The sequence below is a fragment of the Dunckerocampus dactyliophorus genome, chromosome 1, assembly GCF_027744805.1.
Source record: "Dunckerocampus dactyliophorus isolate RoL2022-P2 chromosome 1, RoL_Ddac_1.1, whole genome shotgun sequence".
In the NCBI taxonomy this organism is placed as follows: domain Eukaryota; kingdom Metazoa; phylum Chordata; class Actinopteri; order Syngnathiformes; family Syngnathidae; genus Dunckerocampus; species Dunckerocampus dactyliophorus.
The window spans coordinates 36789058-36811590 of NC_072819.1; the positions used below are offsets into that span (position 1 = coordinate 36789058).

The 22533-nt window shown below is 40.3% G+C and overlaps 1 protein-coding gene across 1 annotated transcript in view; it reads left to right on the top strand.

The window, feature by feature from the left end:
- The window catches only part of LOC129178149 (metabotropic glutamate receptor 7-like), a 112672-nt gene that overhangs the window by 67858 nt on the left and 22281 nt on the right, over positions 1 to 22533 (top strand). The window contains exons 6-7 of the mRNA XM_054770075.1: positions 6833 to 7033; positions 16133 to 16272. Of these exons, the coding sequence (XP_054626050.1) occupies positions 6833 to 7033; positions 16133 to 16272 (341 nt within the window). The remainder of the gene's footprint in view (positions 1 to 6832; positions 7034 to 16132; positions 16273 to 22533) is intronic.

A 22533-nucleotide genomic window follows, 5' to 3' on the forward strand; every position in this document is an offset into this window, starting at 1 on the left:
GAAAAGAAAATCCAAACCTACATAACCTTGTGTGAAAAAGTGATTGCTCCCCCTGTTAAAACATAACTTAACTAAGATTAAGTGACATCTATCAGTCTGGAAAAGGTTTGAAAGCCATTTCTAAATCTTTGGTACTCCAATCGAACCACAGTGAGAGCCATTATCCACAAATGGCGAAAACATGGAACAGTGTGAACCTTCCCAGGAGTGGCCAGCCAACCAAAATGACCCCAAGAGCACAGTGACAAGTCATCCAAGAGGTCACAAAAGACCCCACAACAACATCCAAAGAACTGCAGGCCTCATTTTCCTCAGTTAAAGTCAGTGTTGATGACTCCACCACAAGAAAAACACTGAGCAAAAACGGCCTGCATGACAGAGTTCCAAGACAAAAACCACTGCACTGCTGAACAAAAAGAAAATTAAGGCTCATCTCAATTTTGCCAGAAAACATCTCGATGATCCCCAAGAGCTTTGGGAAAATACTCTGAGGTCTGACGAGCCAAAAGTTGAACTTTTTGGATGTTGTGTGTCCCATTACATCTGGCGTAAACAGTAACGCCGCATTTCAGAAAAAGAACATCATACCAATAGTAACATATGGTGGCGGTAGTGTGATGATCTAGGGTTGTTTTGCTGCTTCAGGACCTGGAAGACTTGCTGTGATAAATGGGACCATAAATTCTGCTGTCTACCAAAAAAATCCTAAAGGAGAATGTCCGTCGATTTGTTTGTGACCTCAAGCTGAAACCAACTTGGGTTCTGCAACAGACAATGATCCAAAACACACCAGCAAGTCCACCTGTGAATGGCTGAAGAAAAACAAAATGAAGACTTTGGAGTGTCCTAGTCAAAGTCCTGACCTGAATCCTATTGAGATGCTGTGGCATGACCTTAAAAAGGCAGGTCATGGTGGAAACCCATCCAGTGTGGCTGAAATACAACAATTCTTCAAAGATGAGTGGGCGAAAATTCCTCCACAGCTCTGTAAGAGACTCATTGCAAGTTATTGCAAACACTTGATTGCAGTTGTTGCTGCTAAGGGTGGTCCAACCAGTTATTAGCTTTGGGGACAACCACTTTTTCACACAAGTCGTAGGTTTGGATTTTTTTTTTGTTGCTTTAATAATAAAAAGTTTAAATTAAAAACTTCCTTTTGTATTCACTTGTTTTGTCATTGACTGTCATTTTTCATTGTTTGATGATCTGAAACGTTTAAGTGTGACAAACATGCAAAAAAATAAGAAATCAGGAAGGGGGCGAACACTTTTTCACACCACTGTATACATACAGTATATAGATAAGGGGTGCTCCGATCGATCGGCCACCGATCATTATCGACCGATTTCCGTGAAAAATCACAAGATTGCCGTGTGTCAATACTTGCTTTTCAGTGCCGATTACAAACGCCGATCACCTGTGCCTATCACTATTACGATGCTTTCGTGCAGTGTAGTGTCTTGACCTAACTAACATCTTTGGCAGCACCGTGCCACCAAAACAATAAAACAATAACAAATCATGTCTCCTCTGTAGAACTTAACTGCTAACACATGCCACGGGAACTATCTTGCGGGGGTAGCACGTTAAAAAACCTTTAATACGGCATTGGAAGAACAATCAATTGATGGAGTATGGTGAGTTTTGGAGGCTCACGGTGTGATCATCATTCAAACAGCAGCTAATGCATAACACTCGTGCGTCTGTGCATGACAGTCAGAAGGCTAAGCAAATAACCCAAAAAATAATTGAATTCATCGGACGAGATGACCAGCCTTTCTCATCAGTGAAAGAAACCGAATTTGCCAAGTGCTCTCTCACTTACCTGGAAGTTCCACCAATATACAAAGTCTCCTTCAAGAACACGTCTCATCCAGTGAAAGTTTCACCAGTGATACATGTTCTCTTCAAGTAAGTGAAATATGTTTTTGTTTAAATTAAGGTGATTTTATGCTTCATTTTTTTTCATATCATATAGCCAGTAGCTGGAGTGCAGCCAAGAATTCTGGCTCCCATGAAAAAAATCATGTTAATTAATGACAAATTTTATGTGTAATTACCTATTGTTTGGGTCCCCTGGCAGTCAAGGGACCTTGGAACTGACTGACTTTTCCCCTTTATACGGCACCCCTGGCCAATAGCACTCATTATAAATAAATTGAAAAATGTATAATTAATCCATGTGATCGGTATCGGCCAATTTCAGCCCTGGATGATTGTATCGGTAGCATAAAACCCTGAACAGAGCATCCCTAATATACAGACCCTTTCCAAAAAATTTGAATGTCATGGAAAAGTTGTTTAATTTCCATAATTCCATTCAAAAAGTTAAACTTTCATAGATTATAGATTCAGGGCCCACAATTTTAACAATTTCAAGTGTTTATTTGTTTATTTTTACGTAATTTGGGCTTCCAGCTCATAAAACCCACGAAAACATGAAATCAAAAAAGGGGGTTTTCTAGGTTTTCCAGGTTTTCTAGCAATTTTTCAACTGGTCTTAAGATTTTGATCAGGAGTGTATGAACAAATCCGTTTTTTCCTCTAAATTCAGTGGGTGCGGCTTATACATCGGAATTTATGGTAAATAATAAATTCACCAATATGAAATCAAATCCACAACAAATTATCATAATTATCAGAGCAAAACCAGCAGCAATACAGAACATTAGGAATGTGCAAAGAAAAGGACAAATATTTTACAATACTTCAAGTGCATACATTCCACACAGTTCAAGCACAAATTGATAACTGATACACAATTATGGCCATGTTATACTACTGTAACAACGCGTCTGTGTAGGCTCTCAGTCGTACAGGAGTTGTCCATCGATGGAAAGGCTTCTTGAGACGTCATCTGTACTTCTGTGAAGAAAGTGTCGAACGTTTCGCTCCTCATTAATTTGGACCCTGTGTTCAGCAGGTTACTGAGACCAAAACCCACAGCTCTTAGTCTTGCAAATGAGGTAGAGCCAGGGCCAAGCCAGAACAATAGATGCTAACGAGCCAGTATCAGAGTCGTTCATACCCAACTACAGGGAGCTACTCTTCCCTTTGTTCGGAGGTGCTAATGGCAGGATTACTCCGCCCAGTCTTAGTGTAAGGAACCATAGGAGGAGGGTGTTGGCACACCAATTCCGCCCTCTCTTACTGTATTTAAGGCCGAGGCTACCAGCACTTGTTAGTTCGCTGACGAAGCTCTTCGGATGAGGAGCGAAACGTTCGACACTTTTCTTCACAGAAGTACAGATGACGTCTCAAGAAGCCTTTCCCTCGATACTGTAACAACGGTGTTCATTCATTCAGCCTTTCCTTTTCTATGCCGCTTCATTCTCATTAGGGTCACGGGGGTATGCTAGAGCGTATCCCAGATGACTTTGGACGAGAGGCGGGGTACACTAGCCAATCACAGGGCCGTTACAATGGTGTTTGCCTGTTAATCCTACCTGCAAGACTTGTGTGTTAATTGAGCAAAATGAATTTACACAAGGTTACTTGCATAATATCACCTTCAAGCACTTGGACCGTTTACATTGGCACCGGTGCCGTTATGGTACCAAGTTTTGGTACCCATCCTAACTTAGTATTAGTAGCTGTAGATAGACCATTGATATTCTATTCAGTCCCTCTCATTGCAGCAAAAAGTCCAACAGTAAGTGTCCGTGCCCAGCGGGTTGACACAAAGTTATTACTTGAAACAATAACAATGCATCACGTGTCTTAGTCGTACTATAGTTACGCCGTCTGCTCCTGTGACTAATATTCTACAACTCTTAAACCCATTTTCTCTTCATTCCCTTGTGACAGCACTAGGCTGTTTATCCACATTACCATCATTTGGTGCCTTGAATAATTAATGTCTGTCAGGTTTATATCAATGCTTCGGCTGGAGTTCTGGTGTTGGTTTGTTTAAGGAGCCATTCTTCATTTTGTCTTTTCTGGTTGTGTGATGTTATAAAAAAGACTAGCGAGTGTTGATGTTATAAAAGGCTGGCGGGTGTACATCATCTTAGGGTGTACATCATATTAGAGCCTCTTTTATGGTGCGTGACATGCATATTCCTCATTTTCATTTGGTGTGCTTGTGGCTGTGCATGGAAACATACAGAGCAATGCTAACGCTGTAATAAAGCTACATGATTAATTCCCAGTCACGTGATTACACAAAGAAGTCAAATACAAATTCTGTAGGTGGCAAGTATTTATTGTGTTTATTACAGTTGAGCACCGACTGATTCAGACCTTGGCCAAATTTAGTTGTTAAGCGTGTTAAAGTTGTTGAATTGGTATCCTAAGGCTGAAAATGGCACAGGGAAGTGGCCAAAAGCTGTCAGAAGTTGACTAAGTAAAAAGTGTTTTGCAATTTTCCTTGTTTTTTGTACAGTTTTAAAACCATTCATATCCCTGATTGGACATTTTACACACAGAACATTTTGTCAAAATGTAAAATTAATGAAATAATAATATACTGTATATTTTTTAATAGCTCTTAACATAGTATTTTTCCACTTTCTTGTTCTGTTTCCAGCTGAAAGATTTGCTCACAATCTAGATTTTCACTTATTTTATTATATTTCTATAGCATGCAGTGAAGTGCACAGCAGAACCATTCCTAAAGCTGTCCACAATTAAAGAAAACAAAATAAGTACAATTAAGGCAAAAAATACAATTGACAAACAAATTGCACATCTAAAGTTGCAGCAACTTGCCTCTGAAACCTAAATGGAATCCAATCCTAATATGTCAAATGGAGGCGCCTGCATCTTTTCTCCTGTTTACAAGGAAGCTAGTGGTGACTTGTGCTCAGTATACAGTAAAGAAGTAAGGCAGTAAACATTTTATAGGCTCCAACCATAGTTGTAAAGATCATTTTTGTCAGTCCACTGTGTTAAATACAAACGGACAGATGTAAAGATACATTTGATAACTAACAACCCTTCAGAAGACAGGCCAGTAAGTGAACAATGTAAGTTTCAACATGACAAAATTATAGTATATTTGGAGTTGATAATGACAATGACAGACGCTTCCCTCCTTATTAAAAGCCGACATACCACGTCAATGGTTTTGAAGCTGCTCGTTAGTAATGAAGTAGCATTACTTCATATAGTTGCTATAATGAGAACATTAGAGCGCCTGCAAGCTATACTCTATATGCAGGCCAGTCAACTGTGAGGCAGCAGGCTGTTTGTTACTTTGCCTCATTTAAGATGTTCCTGTTGAATTTCCCATGGTATATCTGTTCCTCTGTTTCATTAATATTTTGCTTAACGCCTGCGGACCCGCTTCCTAAACATCCGTCTTGAAGTTCTCCAGTAGCAAACATCATATTCCCTATGTCCTTTCAAGACCGAGTCAGCTCAGCTCTGCAAGGAGTCCACCTTATTTAGGTTTGAAATTACAGTGGAAGTGACAACAGGCAAAATGAATACTTCTATGGCCCCATTTTTGTTGTATTACCCTGTTTGTGGTAGCTATAATGATGGTGTTGCTGCTAACAGTGATGCATGCTCATATTTCTTAAACACCGGGTGCCAACGCTTTGACAGGCATCACGCCACATTCATTATCTACGTGGGTGATGCTGGTGATGTGGGATGCTTTATTAATCTTGCTTGTATACATATTGATGGTAATGGCAGCGTGACACAAATGACTATTTGCCAATGGATTTGGTGTTCTTTCTCTTCAACTGTTTGCCGTATTTCATCATGCGCCAAAGATAAAAGATGCACGTCCATGCTGTGATCCTCACAAACCCTGCGTGAAATTACCTTAAATGAGTTTCATTCTTCCCTCAATCCCAGCTAAGAATACCTTTTATAGCTGTGAAGGCCGTGCAACAGTTTCGATATTTTTCTTTCTTTATATTTCAACTTGGGTTTTATTTATGAATGTCAAATGCTGACAGGAGGCTTTTGAATTCAGAGACTGTGCATGTAGGTTACCTTATACTCATTTCTTTGACGTACAAAGGTTGCTTGTTGGCTGTGGTATATATTAAATTGTGAGAAATGGGCTGAAATGTCAACATTGATTGTTTTTGACATCCCTCCATTTAGGAAATCTGCCACAATCTTATGCTAAATACGGTATATTCGCTTAGCATTTCTCGCTCGTCTACTGCTCGACACGAAAACAGCGGTCTGACTAAATTGTGTAGTTGTTCTTATTTTCTCAGTACTGTCTGTTTTTCTTTGTCACAGACAGTTGAATATTACAACTCTGATGACTAGTGGCACTAGTAATCTTTGTGTTGATGTCATTTCCATTCTATCATTGGAATCACCGCAGCTTCCACCATTCTGAGTGAAAAACAGCAAATTTGAACACAACCAGAATCCAAAAGCAGGTTGTACATTATGTATTCATGCTGTGTTTGAGCGGCAGGAGGCAAAACCTTTACAGCAACCCATAGTGAAAGGGCAGTGCACTGTGAGGAGGATATAAAAGAACGCAAAGGCAGTGCAGAGGAGTGTGTCTCTAAAGTTCACGGTGATTTTTATCACCTTGTGGATGGGGCCAATGAGGGCCGTTTTTAGCAGCCTGTTACTTTGTATAACAGCACATTAATGCAATCTGCTGGCTTTGTCACAAACAGCACAGCCTGATATTTAGCAATTTTGGCTCCTGGGAATTAAACATGTTATTTATTTAGTCTACTGCAATGTCCCTTCAGGTGTAATTCCCTCAAAATCAGGCTTTAACTAACTGCCAGCAAATGACAAATGGAGGAAGGAATTGGAAGTGGAGATGATAGTGAGTGCCGATGTAACGTCTAATGGCTTGTGGTGCATTTGGCTCTTTGTCGTCTTGCTCTTCTTCCCTCAGGCCAAGAGCGCATCGGGATCGACTCCAAGTATGAGCAGGAAGGGAAAGTGCAGTTTGTGATTGATGCGGTGTACGCCATGGCCCACGCGCTGCACAACATTCAGAGGGACCTGTGTCCCGACCATCCTGGCGTTTGTCCGCAAATGGACTCTGCTGAGGGCAAAACTTTGCTCAAGTACATCCGGAATTCCAGTTTCAACGGTGAGTATGACAACGTTTTTTGTTTTTCTTTTATTAATATCACCATAAAAAAAAAAAAAATTATAGAGAGAAAGTATTTGGAAGTTTAGAACTAACCAAAGTTGTATTTGTTATATTGACTAACATATTTGATGAAATACAAAATGGTCACAGTCTGTTTCTCTTGTTTCATTTTGTTTTTTAATGTTAAAGATTTATGAATGCAACAAACTCCCGTTCAAGTTTTATGTATTCATGTATTTTTACAATTTATGTGAAGGTGTTTCCTCGGTCTTTGTTACATTGTTTTGTGGTTACGAACGCTAAGGGTGTCCTGATACAACTTTTTCACTTCCAATCTGATTCCTACTGCTGCCAGATACCGATATCGAACCGATATCAGCACAGATCATACATACTTTTAGTGCTTGTTCAGTAGCGTGGAATGTTAGAAAAGGCTTGATCAAGTGATATTACTTGCTCGATGTGCTCATTGAAGTGTTGCCATCTCGTGGGAGCTGCTCACGCTTTGCAAATGGGTCAAACAGTGGTGGATGTTTAAGGAAGCCGTGGTGTAGCGAAAATCATTGGTTGGATGTATTAAACTTCTCCAGTTCTATTCTGTTAGTGGGGGTATGCTGGAGCCTATCCTAGCTGACTTCGGGCGAGAGGGTACACCCTGGACTGGTCGCCAGCCAATCGCAGGGCCCATATAGACAAACAACCATTCATACTCACATTCATACTATGGATGAACTATTACAATTTAGAGTCGCAATTAACCATAATGTGTTGGAATGTGGGAGGAAGCTGGCGTACGCAGAAAAAAAACCACGCCTGCACAGGGAGAGCATGCACACAGAGATGCCCAACAGAGATTCGAACTCAGATCTTCCAGATCTCCTGACTGTGTGGCCAAGATGCTAACCAGTAGGCCACCATGCGGCTTGCACTCAGCTGCATCGTCTTTTTTGGCCTTTAACAAAAAACACAGCCACACGGCTCACATCACTCCTACTCCTTGCTAAACACACTGGCACGCTGTTGTTGTGATCACGTGAGTTCTGCATGCTGAATAGAAGGGCTGCTGCTGGATGGAAGTGCTGGTGCAGAGTCTGGAATGGACTACTTCTATCGGAGTGCCAATATCGGAGATTTTAGATGCAGGCCGATATGATCCAATAGTGTTTTTTGGCTTATATCGGACCGATATCCCATCAATAACAACAAACAATAACAATAAAAACAAACACGCTTCAATACCATAAACACAACACTCGCTCGAGAGCTAGTGTGGCGGTGGAAGAATATGTGCGGTGCGCAGCACAAGAGTGCAGTGTGTGCCTCGTTCTGGGCTAAAGAACACAGTGTGTGCCTGCTCAGCCACACTCAGGAAGAATAACATCACTTATTAGTTTCTAATAACTAATTTAATAAATAAATAGTTTCTAATAACTTTCTACACTTCATTATGTCTCCATAAGCAGCAGCACGCTAATCAAAATGAGATTCATCACCGTGAAAGTGAAAACGAGAGAGGAGACACACCCACCAATGTCGACTGCTCTTTTGGGCTCAACTGACTGTCGCGGCCATTATTAAGGATAACGATTATTAAAGGCTATTGAATGCGAAAGAGGTCATGGATTCCATGCTCTGTTACAAGGAGATCTGGGAGGAGAAGAGGAGGTTATCCTTCCAGCCTGGGAAAATATCTAAGAATGTGGAAAGGCCTGGCAAAGAGCAGTGAAAACAATCAGCAGATCTGCTGATCAATGCTGCTGTTCCTCTTTGCTAAAATTGTATGACAGTTTTGATGATAAATGATGCAAGTCTGTTTTGTTCAGTGTGTTGTTGTTGGATAAAAAGTATGTCAGACAGTAAGAGAGAGAACTGTAGTTTCTCCGGTGTTGTTTGGTGCCCCGCCAATTTTTTGTGGAAAAACACCAGTCAAAACGATGCTTATTTCAAGATGTTAAAATACAAATGGGTATTATACACATCATCATTAGCTAACACAACTACCACTGAATCAAACTGAGGTTATAGTACTTCATTGTTTTTTTTTATTTTAAAAAGACCGAAATAGACAAAATGAATAAATCTGTATTTAGTGATCAGCTCATGATTATTCATGAAGGAACTTTCTGACCACTTTCTGCTTGACTTGTTCCTGATTACTTCTAAGGAAGACACTGAGCAGCTCAAAATTGCTAACGATTCATTAATTGCTAATCACGTTAAGTTCCCCTCCTCTTAAAGGGTGCGTTCCTTCATGTTCCTACACAAGGCTTCAGCATACATAATGATGTTTGAGTAGTTGGGCTCTGTTCACATTCATCCACCGTGTACTCATCTTCCATTAAAAGGAGCCTACCTATAACAATGATTTGTGATATCATAACAAATGGAGCAGCCAGTCGTGGTCCGTAACGTAACTTTCCCAAATTAGATGTGGACACTGACATCTCCAGTTTGTAAACACTGAAAATAGACTTTGCAGAGAAGAAGCACAGATACCATTTGCATTATCATAAAGTGTACATTTTAGGAAGAGGAGATGTGTGTTTTAAAAAGGGGAGCTGAACCTTTTTATGGAAAAACTTTATCAGCATTAATTATTATAAGATGTTATATTTTAGTGTTACAAAGGTGATATATGGACGTTCAAAATGTCTTTCGAGTAGCACTTCATTCCTCACGTGTCCATCACCATTCTTGTAATAATAACAATAACAATTATTATTATTATTATTTATATTATTATTAAATATTAATAATATCAATCCATCCATCCATCCATTTTCTAGTGCCGCTTGTCTTCACTAGGGACTGGACTGGCCGTCAGCCAATGGCAGGGCACATATAGACAAACAACCATTCACAGTCACATTCACACCTACGGACGATTTACGCCAATCAAAATCAAACGATTTTACGCCAATTAACCTAACATACATATTTTTGGAACGTGGGAGGGAACCGGAGTACCCGGAGAAAACCCACGCACACAAGGGGAGAACATGCAAACTCCCCACAGAAATGCCCAAATGGAGATTCAGACATTAATTATTATAAGATGTTCAAAGTTGATATACATAAGAATGTTCAAAATGTCTTTATACTGGCACTTTATTCATCATGTGTCCATCACTAGTTTTGTAATAATAATAAAAATAACATTATTATTATTATTATTATTATTATTATTATTATTATTATTATTATTATTATTATTATTATGTGTTGGCAACATTTGTGGGTTACAGGAAGCCACGTATCTTGTGGGATGGAATAAACAGTATAAAAACCAACATTTTAACCTGAGTTTTATCAGACCATCACCTTGCATTAGTCAGCACAAATGAATAAAATGTACAAGTAGAAAGCAGGAATCAGGCAAATTGATTCAAAACATTCTATCCTGTCTATTTTATAAAAATATCTAAATAGGTGCGTCTCTGTATAATATTTAGGGATTATTTCATGTGTTATGGATCTTCTTGCTCTTAAACCTCTGCATTATTTAGTTCTGTACAGAAAGTGATGTGCTTAACAATTTATGTCAGTGGCTATTCATGACATTTGCACTGCAGGGCAACAGTGAGTGGAAGAAGAGAGCCAAATGGGTTTGAAACAAGAGACACTTCTGTCTTTACAGATGTGCTGGCATGTCAGCCAGTGATCATTAGAGGCTCATCTGAAGAACACAGTGTCCTTAGAAAATGTTCTAGAGCAGAGTTAGCTCTTTTTAAAAAGAAATATGTGAATTATTTTGCCCAAACTGCCCTACTTTCTGAGGTGCACGCAGTAGCTCAACTGTGCCTCGCATTAAAATAACTCTCCCCTATGATAGATGTAATGTGGGATATGTAGGGTGGGAAAATGTTCTCGGTATGTATTACATATAGGACTGTATAGACTAAATTCCTGATTATTAAAATATACATACACTGTCAAATATACATAATATACTGTAGTAGATAGTGTAACAACAAAAATTACCATGCATCCAATTTATGTAGTGCCTATTCTGTCCCAGGTTGTGGGGAGCTGTCACTGTGAGTGACTTAGGGTGAGAGGCAGGTTACACTCTGGACTGATCACCTGTCAATCACGCTGTTAAGAAAAACCAATTAGCAACCTTTAACAAGATAAAGGCAGCAGCTAAAGGCCCTGTCACACTGTGAAGATTTAGCCAGCTTACGCCAACGTATGAAAAATTTGGCCAATACGCGGACGTACGTCGAATAAGTTATGGGTAAGTTTTGTATAAGCTAAGAGCACGCTGAAGCACGCCAGCATACGTTGTAGTGCGTCTAAGTTGTATGTCGTATGTCAACGTATGATTCATACATCCCGCATACGCGGGCAATAAGTTATGCGATGGTTGACGCCCATTCACACACGTTATTTGTAAGTTACGCACAAGTCGTAATACGTCAACATACCTTGAGACAAAACTGTGTCTTCTTGGCTCTCGTCTTGGCAAAGGTTGGCTGAGAGGAGATAGTGACCGCTGGGGAAGCAGCTTCCGATACCATTGACGGTGCCTGAGAGGCGTTAGAACCCGCGTCATCTCCATCAGAGTGAGAGTGGGAGGGGGAGGCTGTGGGTGGTGATGGATCCCTCCGTCACTGCCCTGATACTTCTTGTCAGCGGTCTTCGAAATTTTCTTCGGCATGATGGTGATGTTGACACTGCGATGTCTAGTGAGGTTATGATTTGCGTCATCAAGTGGCAGCCTTTTTATAGGCTACGGCACGTGATCGTCGGCCATACGCTGCCGCACGGTTTGCATAAGTTAGACTGGCGTTGGACAAAGTTGTGAACGCCGGCAACATGCTACGCATTCGTTGTTATAAGTTGTCTATAAGTTATAGAAACGTTCTATATAACTTACTATATGTATACGTCCAACTCGTTATGAATATGCTATGACAAAATTGATAAAAACGTCAAAAGTTCAACGTATGCCATCAAAATGATCACGTCAGGCATGCGCTGGCTAAAACGTCAAGGTGTGACAGGGCCTTAAGGTTGTGTAACAAAAAAGCTAATCTTGTAAACAAATATACAAATATATAAATTAACAAATATATAAATTAACAAATATATATAAAAAAAAAAAAGTAAACAAATATGGCCCCTGAAAAGCTTAGTGTGGATGTTGCTATAGGAGCAGTTTTATCAAAACTGCACAGCGTTTTTTCATTAAAAGAACAGAGGCATTATGTGATAGAAAGGACGAGTTGCTCGTTTGTTGGCTTCTGTAAGTGAAACTTTGTCCAGCTAACACTATGTATGCCTGAATGTTCTCATTCATCCACGTCATTGTATTCTCATGAATCAATCGTAACTGGACAATTCATCCGAGCAGAATTCATCAGTTTATGCTCAAAGACTAGATAGGACAGCTCTTGTCTGTGGGGATGGTGCAGGACCCAAAGTATTTAGCCTCCAAGGTAGAGGCAGGCCCCGACCAAGAATGGTTTCACTTTCCCGTGGTGCAAAAAAACGACTGTCGTTAAATACAGTGGGGTGAGGCCTCTACCAGCCAACGGCAGTCGTTTAGGTGGCATCACCCTCGTTAGTATACCATTCAGTTGTAACAATGGTCAGTGACACAGCTGGAACCGAAGGTGGTGGTGTCGTGTTTGTTTGTTAGAAGCTAAATGACTGATGAGTCTTTTAGGACGGGATGAGAGGACAGCATTGTACGTAGGGGATAGCTGCAGTCGCTTAGAATTTTCATGCCTAGATGTGGATATTAGTCCATTGTAGCAGCACAGTGACCAGACTTAACAGGGCAAATTCTTCTTGAAATGCGTGAAAACAAACTTCTGTCAGTGAGATGCAGGCTACAAAGCCTTTAACACTGTCGCTATGGCAGCAGCACACACTTCCAGCAGGCAGAGATGTCCTCGGGTTTTAAAAGGAAGACTGTCTGTGTGCACTGACTTGCCTCAGTGGTGCTAACATTTCAGGGGGCCATTATCAAAGCGAAGATACGTTTAATTGATTGAGAATTCGTTGTCCAATCTCTGTAACCATCTGGACTCATTTTATGGATTTGTGCTTGGCAAGAATCGTTCACCTCAGTGTGACAAAGACGGAGGCACATTTCAAGAACATGGTCCTGTTTTCTGTGGCGCTGTTGTCTTTTTATATTCTCAAGTGAATGAAGGTGGTTTTGTTGCAGCTTAGTGCATTTAGCCCATACACATTATCATGTGTGCGTACCACTGCTAATGTATATTTGTGAGTGAAGGAGGGCAAACCTCCTTTGTTTATCTCCCCACTGTGCCCGAGTCACAGAGCTAAGGAATGAGCGGCAGGGAGAAAAAAGGCGAGAATAATGATGCGAGAGAAACACAGCAGTGGCTCCTCGGTCCACCCACACTGCTCAGCACAGCAGAGCAGCTGTGCACTTTTGTTAAGTCTTAGTTCAGAGTCACATGCAAATGCATAAATCTTTCATCTTAGACGGTACTCTTGCTTAGGAGTCGAGAAAGAGCATTTTGTTCCCTTGAAAATATCTGGCAAGGAATGTCGAATTCCTTTTTTATCTGCATGCACAGAAATGCCACTTAATTATTTGCTCTAAAGCTGAGGCGCGCCAAGTTCCTGATGGCTTCTATCACAATTGTGACTGACTGTGTGTGTTTGTGCATTTGTGCGTGCTCAATTGTTACGCCGGTAGCGCTCAGTACCAATGTGGCTCCTGTCACAGATTTTGCTTACAGTCGTCGATTACTTGTCTACATCTTTAAACGCTGTTTTAACAAGTCTGTTTTGGTGGGAGCAGAAGAGATATGAAGGTGGCTGACCCCCATTAGATTTCTCGTTATGTCCGTTTTTTCCCTGATGGAATTTACTTGGAGTGATTCTCTACATGCATCCCATGCAGCGTGTTTTGTTATAGACCTTGACAGGGCAAGGAACTGAAATAGTTGCCACATGCCACACAGTAGAACCCTTCCTCCCAACATTAAAGAAAAAAATGCAAAAGGAAATGATTTAAAGGAATAAAATGATGATAAAGTACAAATTAATACAATACAAATTAATTTCTAACTTATTTATTTAATACATTTTTCTGGATTTAATGTTGATATTCTGTCAATAAGGGATCAAATAATTACTTGTATGTTAAAATGGGCGGTAGCATACACAGTCGTTTCTCGCCACATTGCGCCTCAAATTTGGCAGCTTGCTCTATCACGTTTTTTCCAAATAAATTAATAAATCTTTGCTGTTTCGTGGGTGACTATGGCCTGTTATTAGTCGACAAGTATGCGTATTGAAGCAAGTTGTACATATTGTTTGCCTAAATTAAGCATTTCCCAGCATAAAAATGGCTAAATTAACTAAAATATCAATGTAAGGCATTAAGAAGACACATTCAAAGATTTGATATGTAGTATTCTACACTGGTTACTAGTTTTTTAGTAATATTGCTGTAATGTTCGCTTAGACACCAGACTTGATCGCTGGAACAACAGGCTTTTATGGCAGGTTTGAATTATCTCACAACTGGCACAATAATGTGTAGTAAAAATCACTAATCAAAACACAAGCTACTGTTGCGGCCGTAACTCAGGCTAAGCTAAAGCTCAACTCTGAACCCCCACGTCACTTTCTGCCCATCTCCAACCGCAAGACATTGACAGCAACACAGACGAGCAAAAAAATAAAAACTATTTAGAAGGTTATAAACATGTTTTCTATGCTCCAACTCCAAAAATATGTGATTTATTGTAAGGCACGCTACTTCACGAAATCCACTTATCACAGTCGGGTCTGGAAGCAATGAACTGCGATAGAGGAGGGATTGCTGTTCTGTATGATCTTGCCACCTTTCATAAGAGCTGCTTTTGTTTCACCTACATACAAATGGAAGTTACATATGAAGTTACATGTTACACTCAGCGTTGCTAAAAAGTCTAACAAGGAATATCTGTAGTTTAGTCCCCAACAATTTTTGTGTAGTCCCTGTGTTCATTCACCAGAAACAGACTTTTCTTGTCTTGTTGTGTTTTACAAGAGTCTTTCTGGCAGAAACTTTTGTAGAATGTTCGGTGACAAATGTCCTTGGAAAGGAAACTGGAGGGAGATGAAATTCCCCTCTGGCTTAGAACGCAGGAAAAGGTGCCGTGGCCTCTCAGAGCCACAAGCTCTGTTCTAGATAAAAAGACAACATGCTCCCAAAAGCGTTTGGGACATATGCTTTTGGTCATTTCGCTATACTTTTTATAGTCAGAGCTATTAAAGTTCTTAATTCCCATGCCAGTTGTCATTAGACTCCCTGTGTCCTAGTTCAAAAATACTATCTCCATTTGCGCTTATGGCCCACTGAACACATTGCCAAGGTGACTGAACCTGCAGACACGCTGCTCTTTTTTTTATTATCTCCCCTCACTCTGGGATGCTAAAAATGACCTCGTCAACAATTTAGACCTTATGCTTCAAATGAAGTGCAACCGTTTTCATTTAAACGCCATTCCACATTCATTTGTGGATGTCCTTTGCGTATTTAGAGGCGGTGCTAGTGTGTAGCTCAAACATGAACATCATTTAAAAACAACAATAACAAAAAGCAAGGGTGCGTTGTCCTCCTGATGCTAATTAGTGCAATCTTCAGGATTCTGCTTTAAACAGGCTGTTACGCACTGCGAGCAGATGGAGGCCATATGACGCTTTGGCTGACCTCTTTAATCCGCTTCCATCTCCTGTTGTGGTATGCTGGGCGAATGCAATGCATCACCTTTAACCCGAAGTTAACGCAGAGAGCCAACTTGTGTAAGGTAACCACTTATTGAAGGTGTAAATCTATTTTACCTGGGGCTCCCGTGGAGGTCTGATGATGAATAGGAAGCAGGTGAGGAGCTGCAGCAGTGGTCAGTAGGGAGCTGGCATTCTTGCTTCTGATTGTGGTCCTACACCTTGTAGGTCACAGTGGTGTGTGGAGGTTTTAACCAGAACAAACTCAGACATTCTATGTCCATGTAGGGCACCATGCAGCAAGACGCGAGGGGTTAAAAGTTCACATTTTTCTCTCTTTTATAAGCGATGTAGCACCTTGTCACACCAATGGCCACCTCTTCTCTCTCTGTACAGGCAGTGCTGCCACCCCGGTTGTCTTTAATAAGAACGGTGATGCTCCTGGACGCTATGACCTGTTCCAGTTCCAGATGACCAACTCCTCCATCCCAGAGTATAAGGCGGTAGGACAGTGGGTGGAGACCCTCCAGCTCAAGGTACGACTATTTAGTGAGAATACTGGTAATACAAATCCATCCATGAATCCTTTCTTTTATTTCCAAGGTGAATATTCATGTCCTGATGAGTACTGAAGATACAGTATGCAAAGTTTATTTTAGTAAAATGGGGGGACACGGTGTGCATCTTAAATTCAGAAGGAGTGAGCTCAGGTGCAAACATCTTTTACTTTCAATGTAATGGATGTATTTTAGGTGCAGAAAAACCTTATGTGCTCTTACAAAGACAAAAAGGAAGTTACTCTTCACGTAGCAGCTGATAAGCGATCTTCAGATAAATGTCTCTTCCTCTGTCTTTCACACACACATACGCACACACACCGACACGCACACACACACACACAGCTTTGTTTTCATTACATAAAAGGATACTAAAAGGACTCAGAGAGCAAACCTCTGCCAAGGCCGAACTTTAATTGGTTCTTTGCTAGCCTGTGTCCCTTCCGTCTACTTAGTTTTAGTTTTGTGGAAATCAGGAAATTACTTATTAATGCTGCTAACACACACAATTACATTATCTTTTTACGAATACGAATCACGACTAGGGATCGGCCTGACACCACTTTCTCATGTCCGATACCAGTACGATACTACAACAATGTACATCAGCCAATTCCAATATCAATACCAACCTTCTTTTCTTCCTTGTTATAGTAACGTAATCGTAACAATTGTAAGCATGTACTTTGCTTAATATTAGGGCTGTCAAATAATTAAAACTTTTAATCAAATTAATTAGTTTTCAAATTAATTGATCATGATTATTAACCATTTGCCACTATGTGTGAAATATGCCCATTTTTGCTGTATTTTATGAACAGAAAGATAAATGACAGGACACAATTACATATATTTGTATGTATTAAAAATTACCAAATCAACTGAAATTTTCAAGGCATCTGTGTAGGCTCTCAGTTGTACAGGAGTTGAAATTTTCAAGCTAAATCAAGCTAAAAGATACCACACACGTCTGAAAATGCGTTTGCCTAACGCTAGCCTCTTTAATAGTAGCAGAACATTTGAATCACGTTTTTATGAGTCATGAAGGGCTGCGTTCAAACACACCACGTAACTTGTTGAATTCACATGCTTTGAGGGTAGATTTCCCAGCATGCTTATATAATGCAGCAAATTGTACTTCCCCAGTAAGAGTTACCTTAGTGAGATAAGAATATCCACTTAGTGCTTTTCTTTGTCTTTCTGTTCGTTTAGACCACACATACATGCATAATAAAGACTATTTTCGGAGTGTCAGTGAATGTATGTCACTGTTGTCGCGTGACAACGAGAAAGTGTCATTCCCAGGACGGGCTGACTACAGACGTGTTTGTGAGTTGGAGATACATATACGGTGTTGGAATTGCACTGTTTTTGATGTGTGCAGCTCAGAATATTAAAGAGCGGCAGACCCTGTGTGACTGTGTTGGGATGCTACTGTGGCTCCGTCTGCCGTCATAACAGAGACATGTGGCTTGACATGATGCGTTAATGACGCAAAAAATGTTAACGTAATTAATGAAATCAGTTAATTAGATAAATTAGTTACCGCCGTTAACGCGCTATTTTTGACAGCCCTAATTAATTTAGACATTAAAAAAGCCCCATGTTCAAACTGTGCAACAAATATTCTGCCCACAACATGACTCAAGTTATGCAATACTGCTGCTGCTGCTGCTGCTTTTTATTTCAACTTTAAATGCACATAGCTTTTAAGAGCATTTTTGATTGGTCACTAGACACAGCAGCAGCGTTCAATGATTTAAAATGAGGTAGAATAAAAGTGAAACATTGGACAAAAGTTCAATCGCAGTCTTTAAGTTCTAATTCCAATGTAGACGCCAGCTTTTAGTGTGGGTTATGTTTTGGGACCACCAAGCGAATTTATTAATTTGCCATTCTTAATCGAGATGCCCATAAAAATGTCTATTTTTGCTGTTTTTGCTCCCCCCCCCTCCAAATCCTGCAGCTAGCTTGGCATTGACGTTTTCTTCTGATTTCAGATCAACATTTGCAATAAGAGTGAGATTAGATTCATCTTCAAAACACAAACGCACCCCTTCTGTCTTCAATATGCCTCACACACTTATTAAAGGCATTTTAAATGATAAAATGTGTAGGTACTCACCACTAATGAATGATAATGTAAGATGATCGACAGAATAGATGGAATCGGAGACACGGTGTAGGAGTTACATACACATTTCAATTTCGTATCTCACAGCACCTGTGGTGTATTCAAGGACAGCCAGACAAAGTGCGAAATCTCAACCGTATGGAAGTGGAAAGTTTTTGGCTTCTTACTTTGAGGCTAACATGTTAGCTCGGTAGGATGCTTCAAACGCCCGCTATTGACTCGAGGTCAGGTCTGGAATCAATTAACTGCGATAAACAAGGGACGACTACACGGCATTAGCAAGCTGCAAACAAGGATGTTTTTGTGATAAAAATACATTAAGAAGACAGTTGCACTCAGGGAGTGTATTGGTAACACAACTGGCCATTGGACGTTAACCGGAAAATGTATGCAAACTGAGGCAAAACTTGTTGAAGGTGCAGATAAATCTAATTTAGGAGGAGAGTCTAGGTCCATCGCTCTTAGAATACAGCAGTGGCTTGAATGACTGTTGTCCTGGCTCACCTTCCTTCTTAGCATTAGATCAGAGGTGTCCAAAGTGCGCCCCAGGGTCATTTGCGGCCCGCCACTTGTTTATTATTGGCCTGCGGCACGTTATAGAAATAAAATTAAACACAAAAATACCCAGCAAAAAATAGAATTGAATTGAATATATGCAAATGTTGTTTTTTTTGCCGTTTTATAAAGTAAAAAAAATGTATGAAAATATCACATTGCCCCCGGCATCTTTTGATGTTTCTGTATATGGCCTTTGGTTTAAAACACCCCTGCACCAGATGACTGTAAAAACTCTGCATTTTCCGTACCGTGATGCTTTTGCAAATGATCAAATTTATGGTGTTGAAATGTCCAATGCTGCCGCCACCTCTTGAGACACTTGCATCACACAAATTGAACTTGGCTGATGTGCACGTCTTTGCAAGTATAGTAACTCCACATGGCTGAGATGACAACAGCACTAGGCTAATTGGCTCACACTCTTGTACTGTGTCAGCTAGCTACTGTGCTACAGTGCGTTGCAGCCACTGCGTCTCTGTTTACGGCCTGTCACGCAACGTTAAATTGGGTTTACACGATCGTTTGGGTGTTTTGATTGGATCAGAGGGATTACATTTTTCCACTAAATTTGGCCAGTATCAGACTGATACAGAGTATCAGATCGAACCATCCCCAATCAAGATCAAAATGGCTACACCATCACATTGCAAAGTCTTACTGTTTTTATCTGGGTTGCCCCTAGTCTGTGTGAACTGCTTCTCATAAGGCAAACAGAAAGCTCTGGCCTTTTCTGCCCAAAAATATCTGATCACCAAAAAAAATGTTTATTTTATTGGCTGTCTACCCGTACGCTGCACAACGACACTAAAGTTTAATCTAATCTAAATGGATGCTAAGGTAGGCTGACAAGACCGACAAGAAGGAGACTTTATTGCCACTTTAGTGATTTTTTTTCATAGCAGTAATAAGTGGTGCTGGTGTATAGGTTGGATGATGGAGGACGAGAGTGGGAGGAAGATGCTTTTAAGACAACTGTCAATCTGTATCAGTTCCGAGTTTGGCAGCAGAGGGTTGCTAAACATGTTTCCCATGTCAAGAGCAGCCCGCGAAATATGCATTTGCCATGTTACTTTACAGTGACTCTGCTTCAAGTGTCATTGAAAATGACACTCCAAATCTATGATAACATTGCATCAGATGGAATTGAAGATAGTCCTCGCCCAAGTGAACAAGATAATAAAACGTATCAACTGGTTGATTAAAAAACAGATCTTGATATGAGATTTTATGTGAAGTGATTATTTGCCTTGTCTCCAAAAGATAACTATAGAGAAAATGTAATTTTATGGGAACTTAAAATATCTTTCACTCACCCCAAAAGACCTTCAGTCTGATATGAGTGCAGTGGTGCAGATATAGCTGCCGTGCAAAATGTTAGTCGGTGCTCACTGACACAACGCAAGAATTGACTTGGGTGATTCATGTGGACCATAAAGAACCTGATATGTGTTTTTTTTTTTTCTCTCAAGGCAAACACGGTATGAAATTACCTACATAAAGGGAAGAACCCTGATCTGAAATGTCGTTGTATCTCCACGTAACTGAGATTACAAACAACACGGCATTTACATACAGATGAGATAACATTTGCATAATTGCTGTCTGGGTCACAAGAATTAAACTTAACTCAATGCATTTGAGAGCACAGGTGGAATAACTTCTGGTGATGGATATTTAGGGTTGTTTTGAAGCGATTCCAAATCAAATGTTGTTGCAAAGTAATTATTTCTCTTCAATAGGGAGGCGATTACGCTGAAGAGCCTTCCTGTTTAAAGGTTACCATGCAAACCAGCACAACTGATACTGACGCTTTGCTACCTACTGTATGCAACGCTTTTCCAACTGATGGACACTCACATTAACTGCTGAATTAACTGTAACAGCAACGACACAAATAGAAGAGGTACAACAGCCAAGAGAGTCCAAGGTGTCAACATTCTTGCATCTGGTCTCCATAGCAACAGAGCTGTTGGACTCATTACTGTTTCCACACAGTATGTAATCAGGAGGTTGTCCAGAGAGCACCCTTCATTGTCCAAATAACAAATGGCACATTGGTGCTCTCAGATAAATGGCAGATGATAATCTACCCAGACACCACAGAAGCACACATTTGTCATGCAGGTGCACACAACTCACACTGTACGTATGTACAGTATTTATGTGTGTGCGTGCGTGTGGTACTGGGGGGTGTTAAAGGGGTTTGCAAAGATGTTGCCCTGCATTAGGAATTTCACACATTAGTTGGACTTGTTAGGTTTTTTTTTTAGCTGAAGCCATGTCTTGTTGTGTCTTTCTAATCAACTAAGATTCAGCATTTAAATGGCCTTTTCATGTGTCTCTGCCACTCTCACACTAAATCTCAGCGCTACAAATAACTCATTAAAACCAAAGACTTAATACAATAAACATTAGTTGTAAAACTTAGATGAAAATAAGAAGAAAATGTGCTTACAGTTTTACACTTAGCTAATTTAGAAGGAGTAGGATTTGTATAAAACAATTACCCATCAGGGGAGCTTTAGTGTATGACTCTACAATAGCATTATTTACGGCAGAGTGATGCACGTTGCCACGAGCAAATGTGATGTGGCTTCTTTCACCCACCCACTACAACTTTGCTTGAAGTATGGTAAAAGTCTCAGTACTTGATGGGTCCTATGGAGCATGGCAGGTCTGTGGGCTAGACGGCACGAATGTTTGCCTTGCATTGGTAGAGTTCCCTGTGCCACTGGTTTTGACAATGGCTGCAGAGAAAGCCCATGTTGTTTGATGCTCAGCGGCTACTTCATTTTGCTTTATTGACTAATATAATTAAGTTACTTGAAGAAATAAAAAGTAGGGATCCTCCGATCGATAGGTTGATCGATCAGCCCCCGATCAGTATCGGCCAATTTCTGTAAAAAACGTGATTGACATACACCGATTAATGCCTTTCAAAGCCAGTCACAAAAACCAATCAGCTTTGGCTCGTGCTGTTGTAGCCTGCAGCTTGCAGACTCAGGCCATGTCCACACAAACATGGATATTTTCAAAAGCGCACATTTGCCCCTCCCTGGTGTCAAAACAATCTCCATCCACACAGTGGCGTTTTAAAGCTATTCCTGTCCACACGAATACGCATTTACAGGCTGTCATGAGCATGCCCAAGTAATGGCGGCGTTGCAGCAATGGACTGTTAAGGCAATTTTAGTCCACGACAGTAGTTATGCAGCACAAAACAGGCATGAATAACAGGGAAGCTTTCAATGTGCAGCTCAGTCAAACACAATCACAATCACATAAAACCCTGATCGGAGCATCCCTGTTAAAAAACCTATGTGACAAGCAAAAGCGTCATTTTACATCCAGCAAATTTTAAAACAAAAGGCCTTAGCTCTTCAAATCTCACTCTCAAAGATATTAAAGAGCAGAGGACACACAGCTTGGACTCGAGTCAGATTCGAGTCACATGACTTTTGACTCAAATTGACAATATCATCAAAGACTTGATGACTTGAAAATGCTTGAGATTTTCAGTGCATGTGTGGAGTAAAATGTGTCCTCAT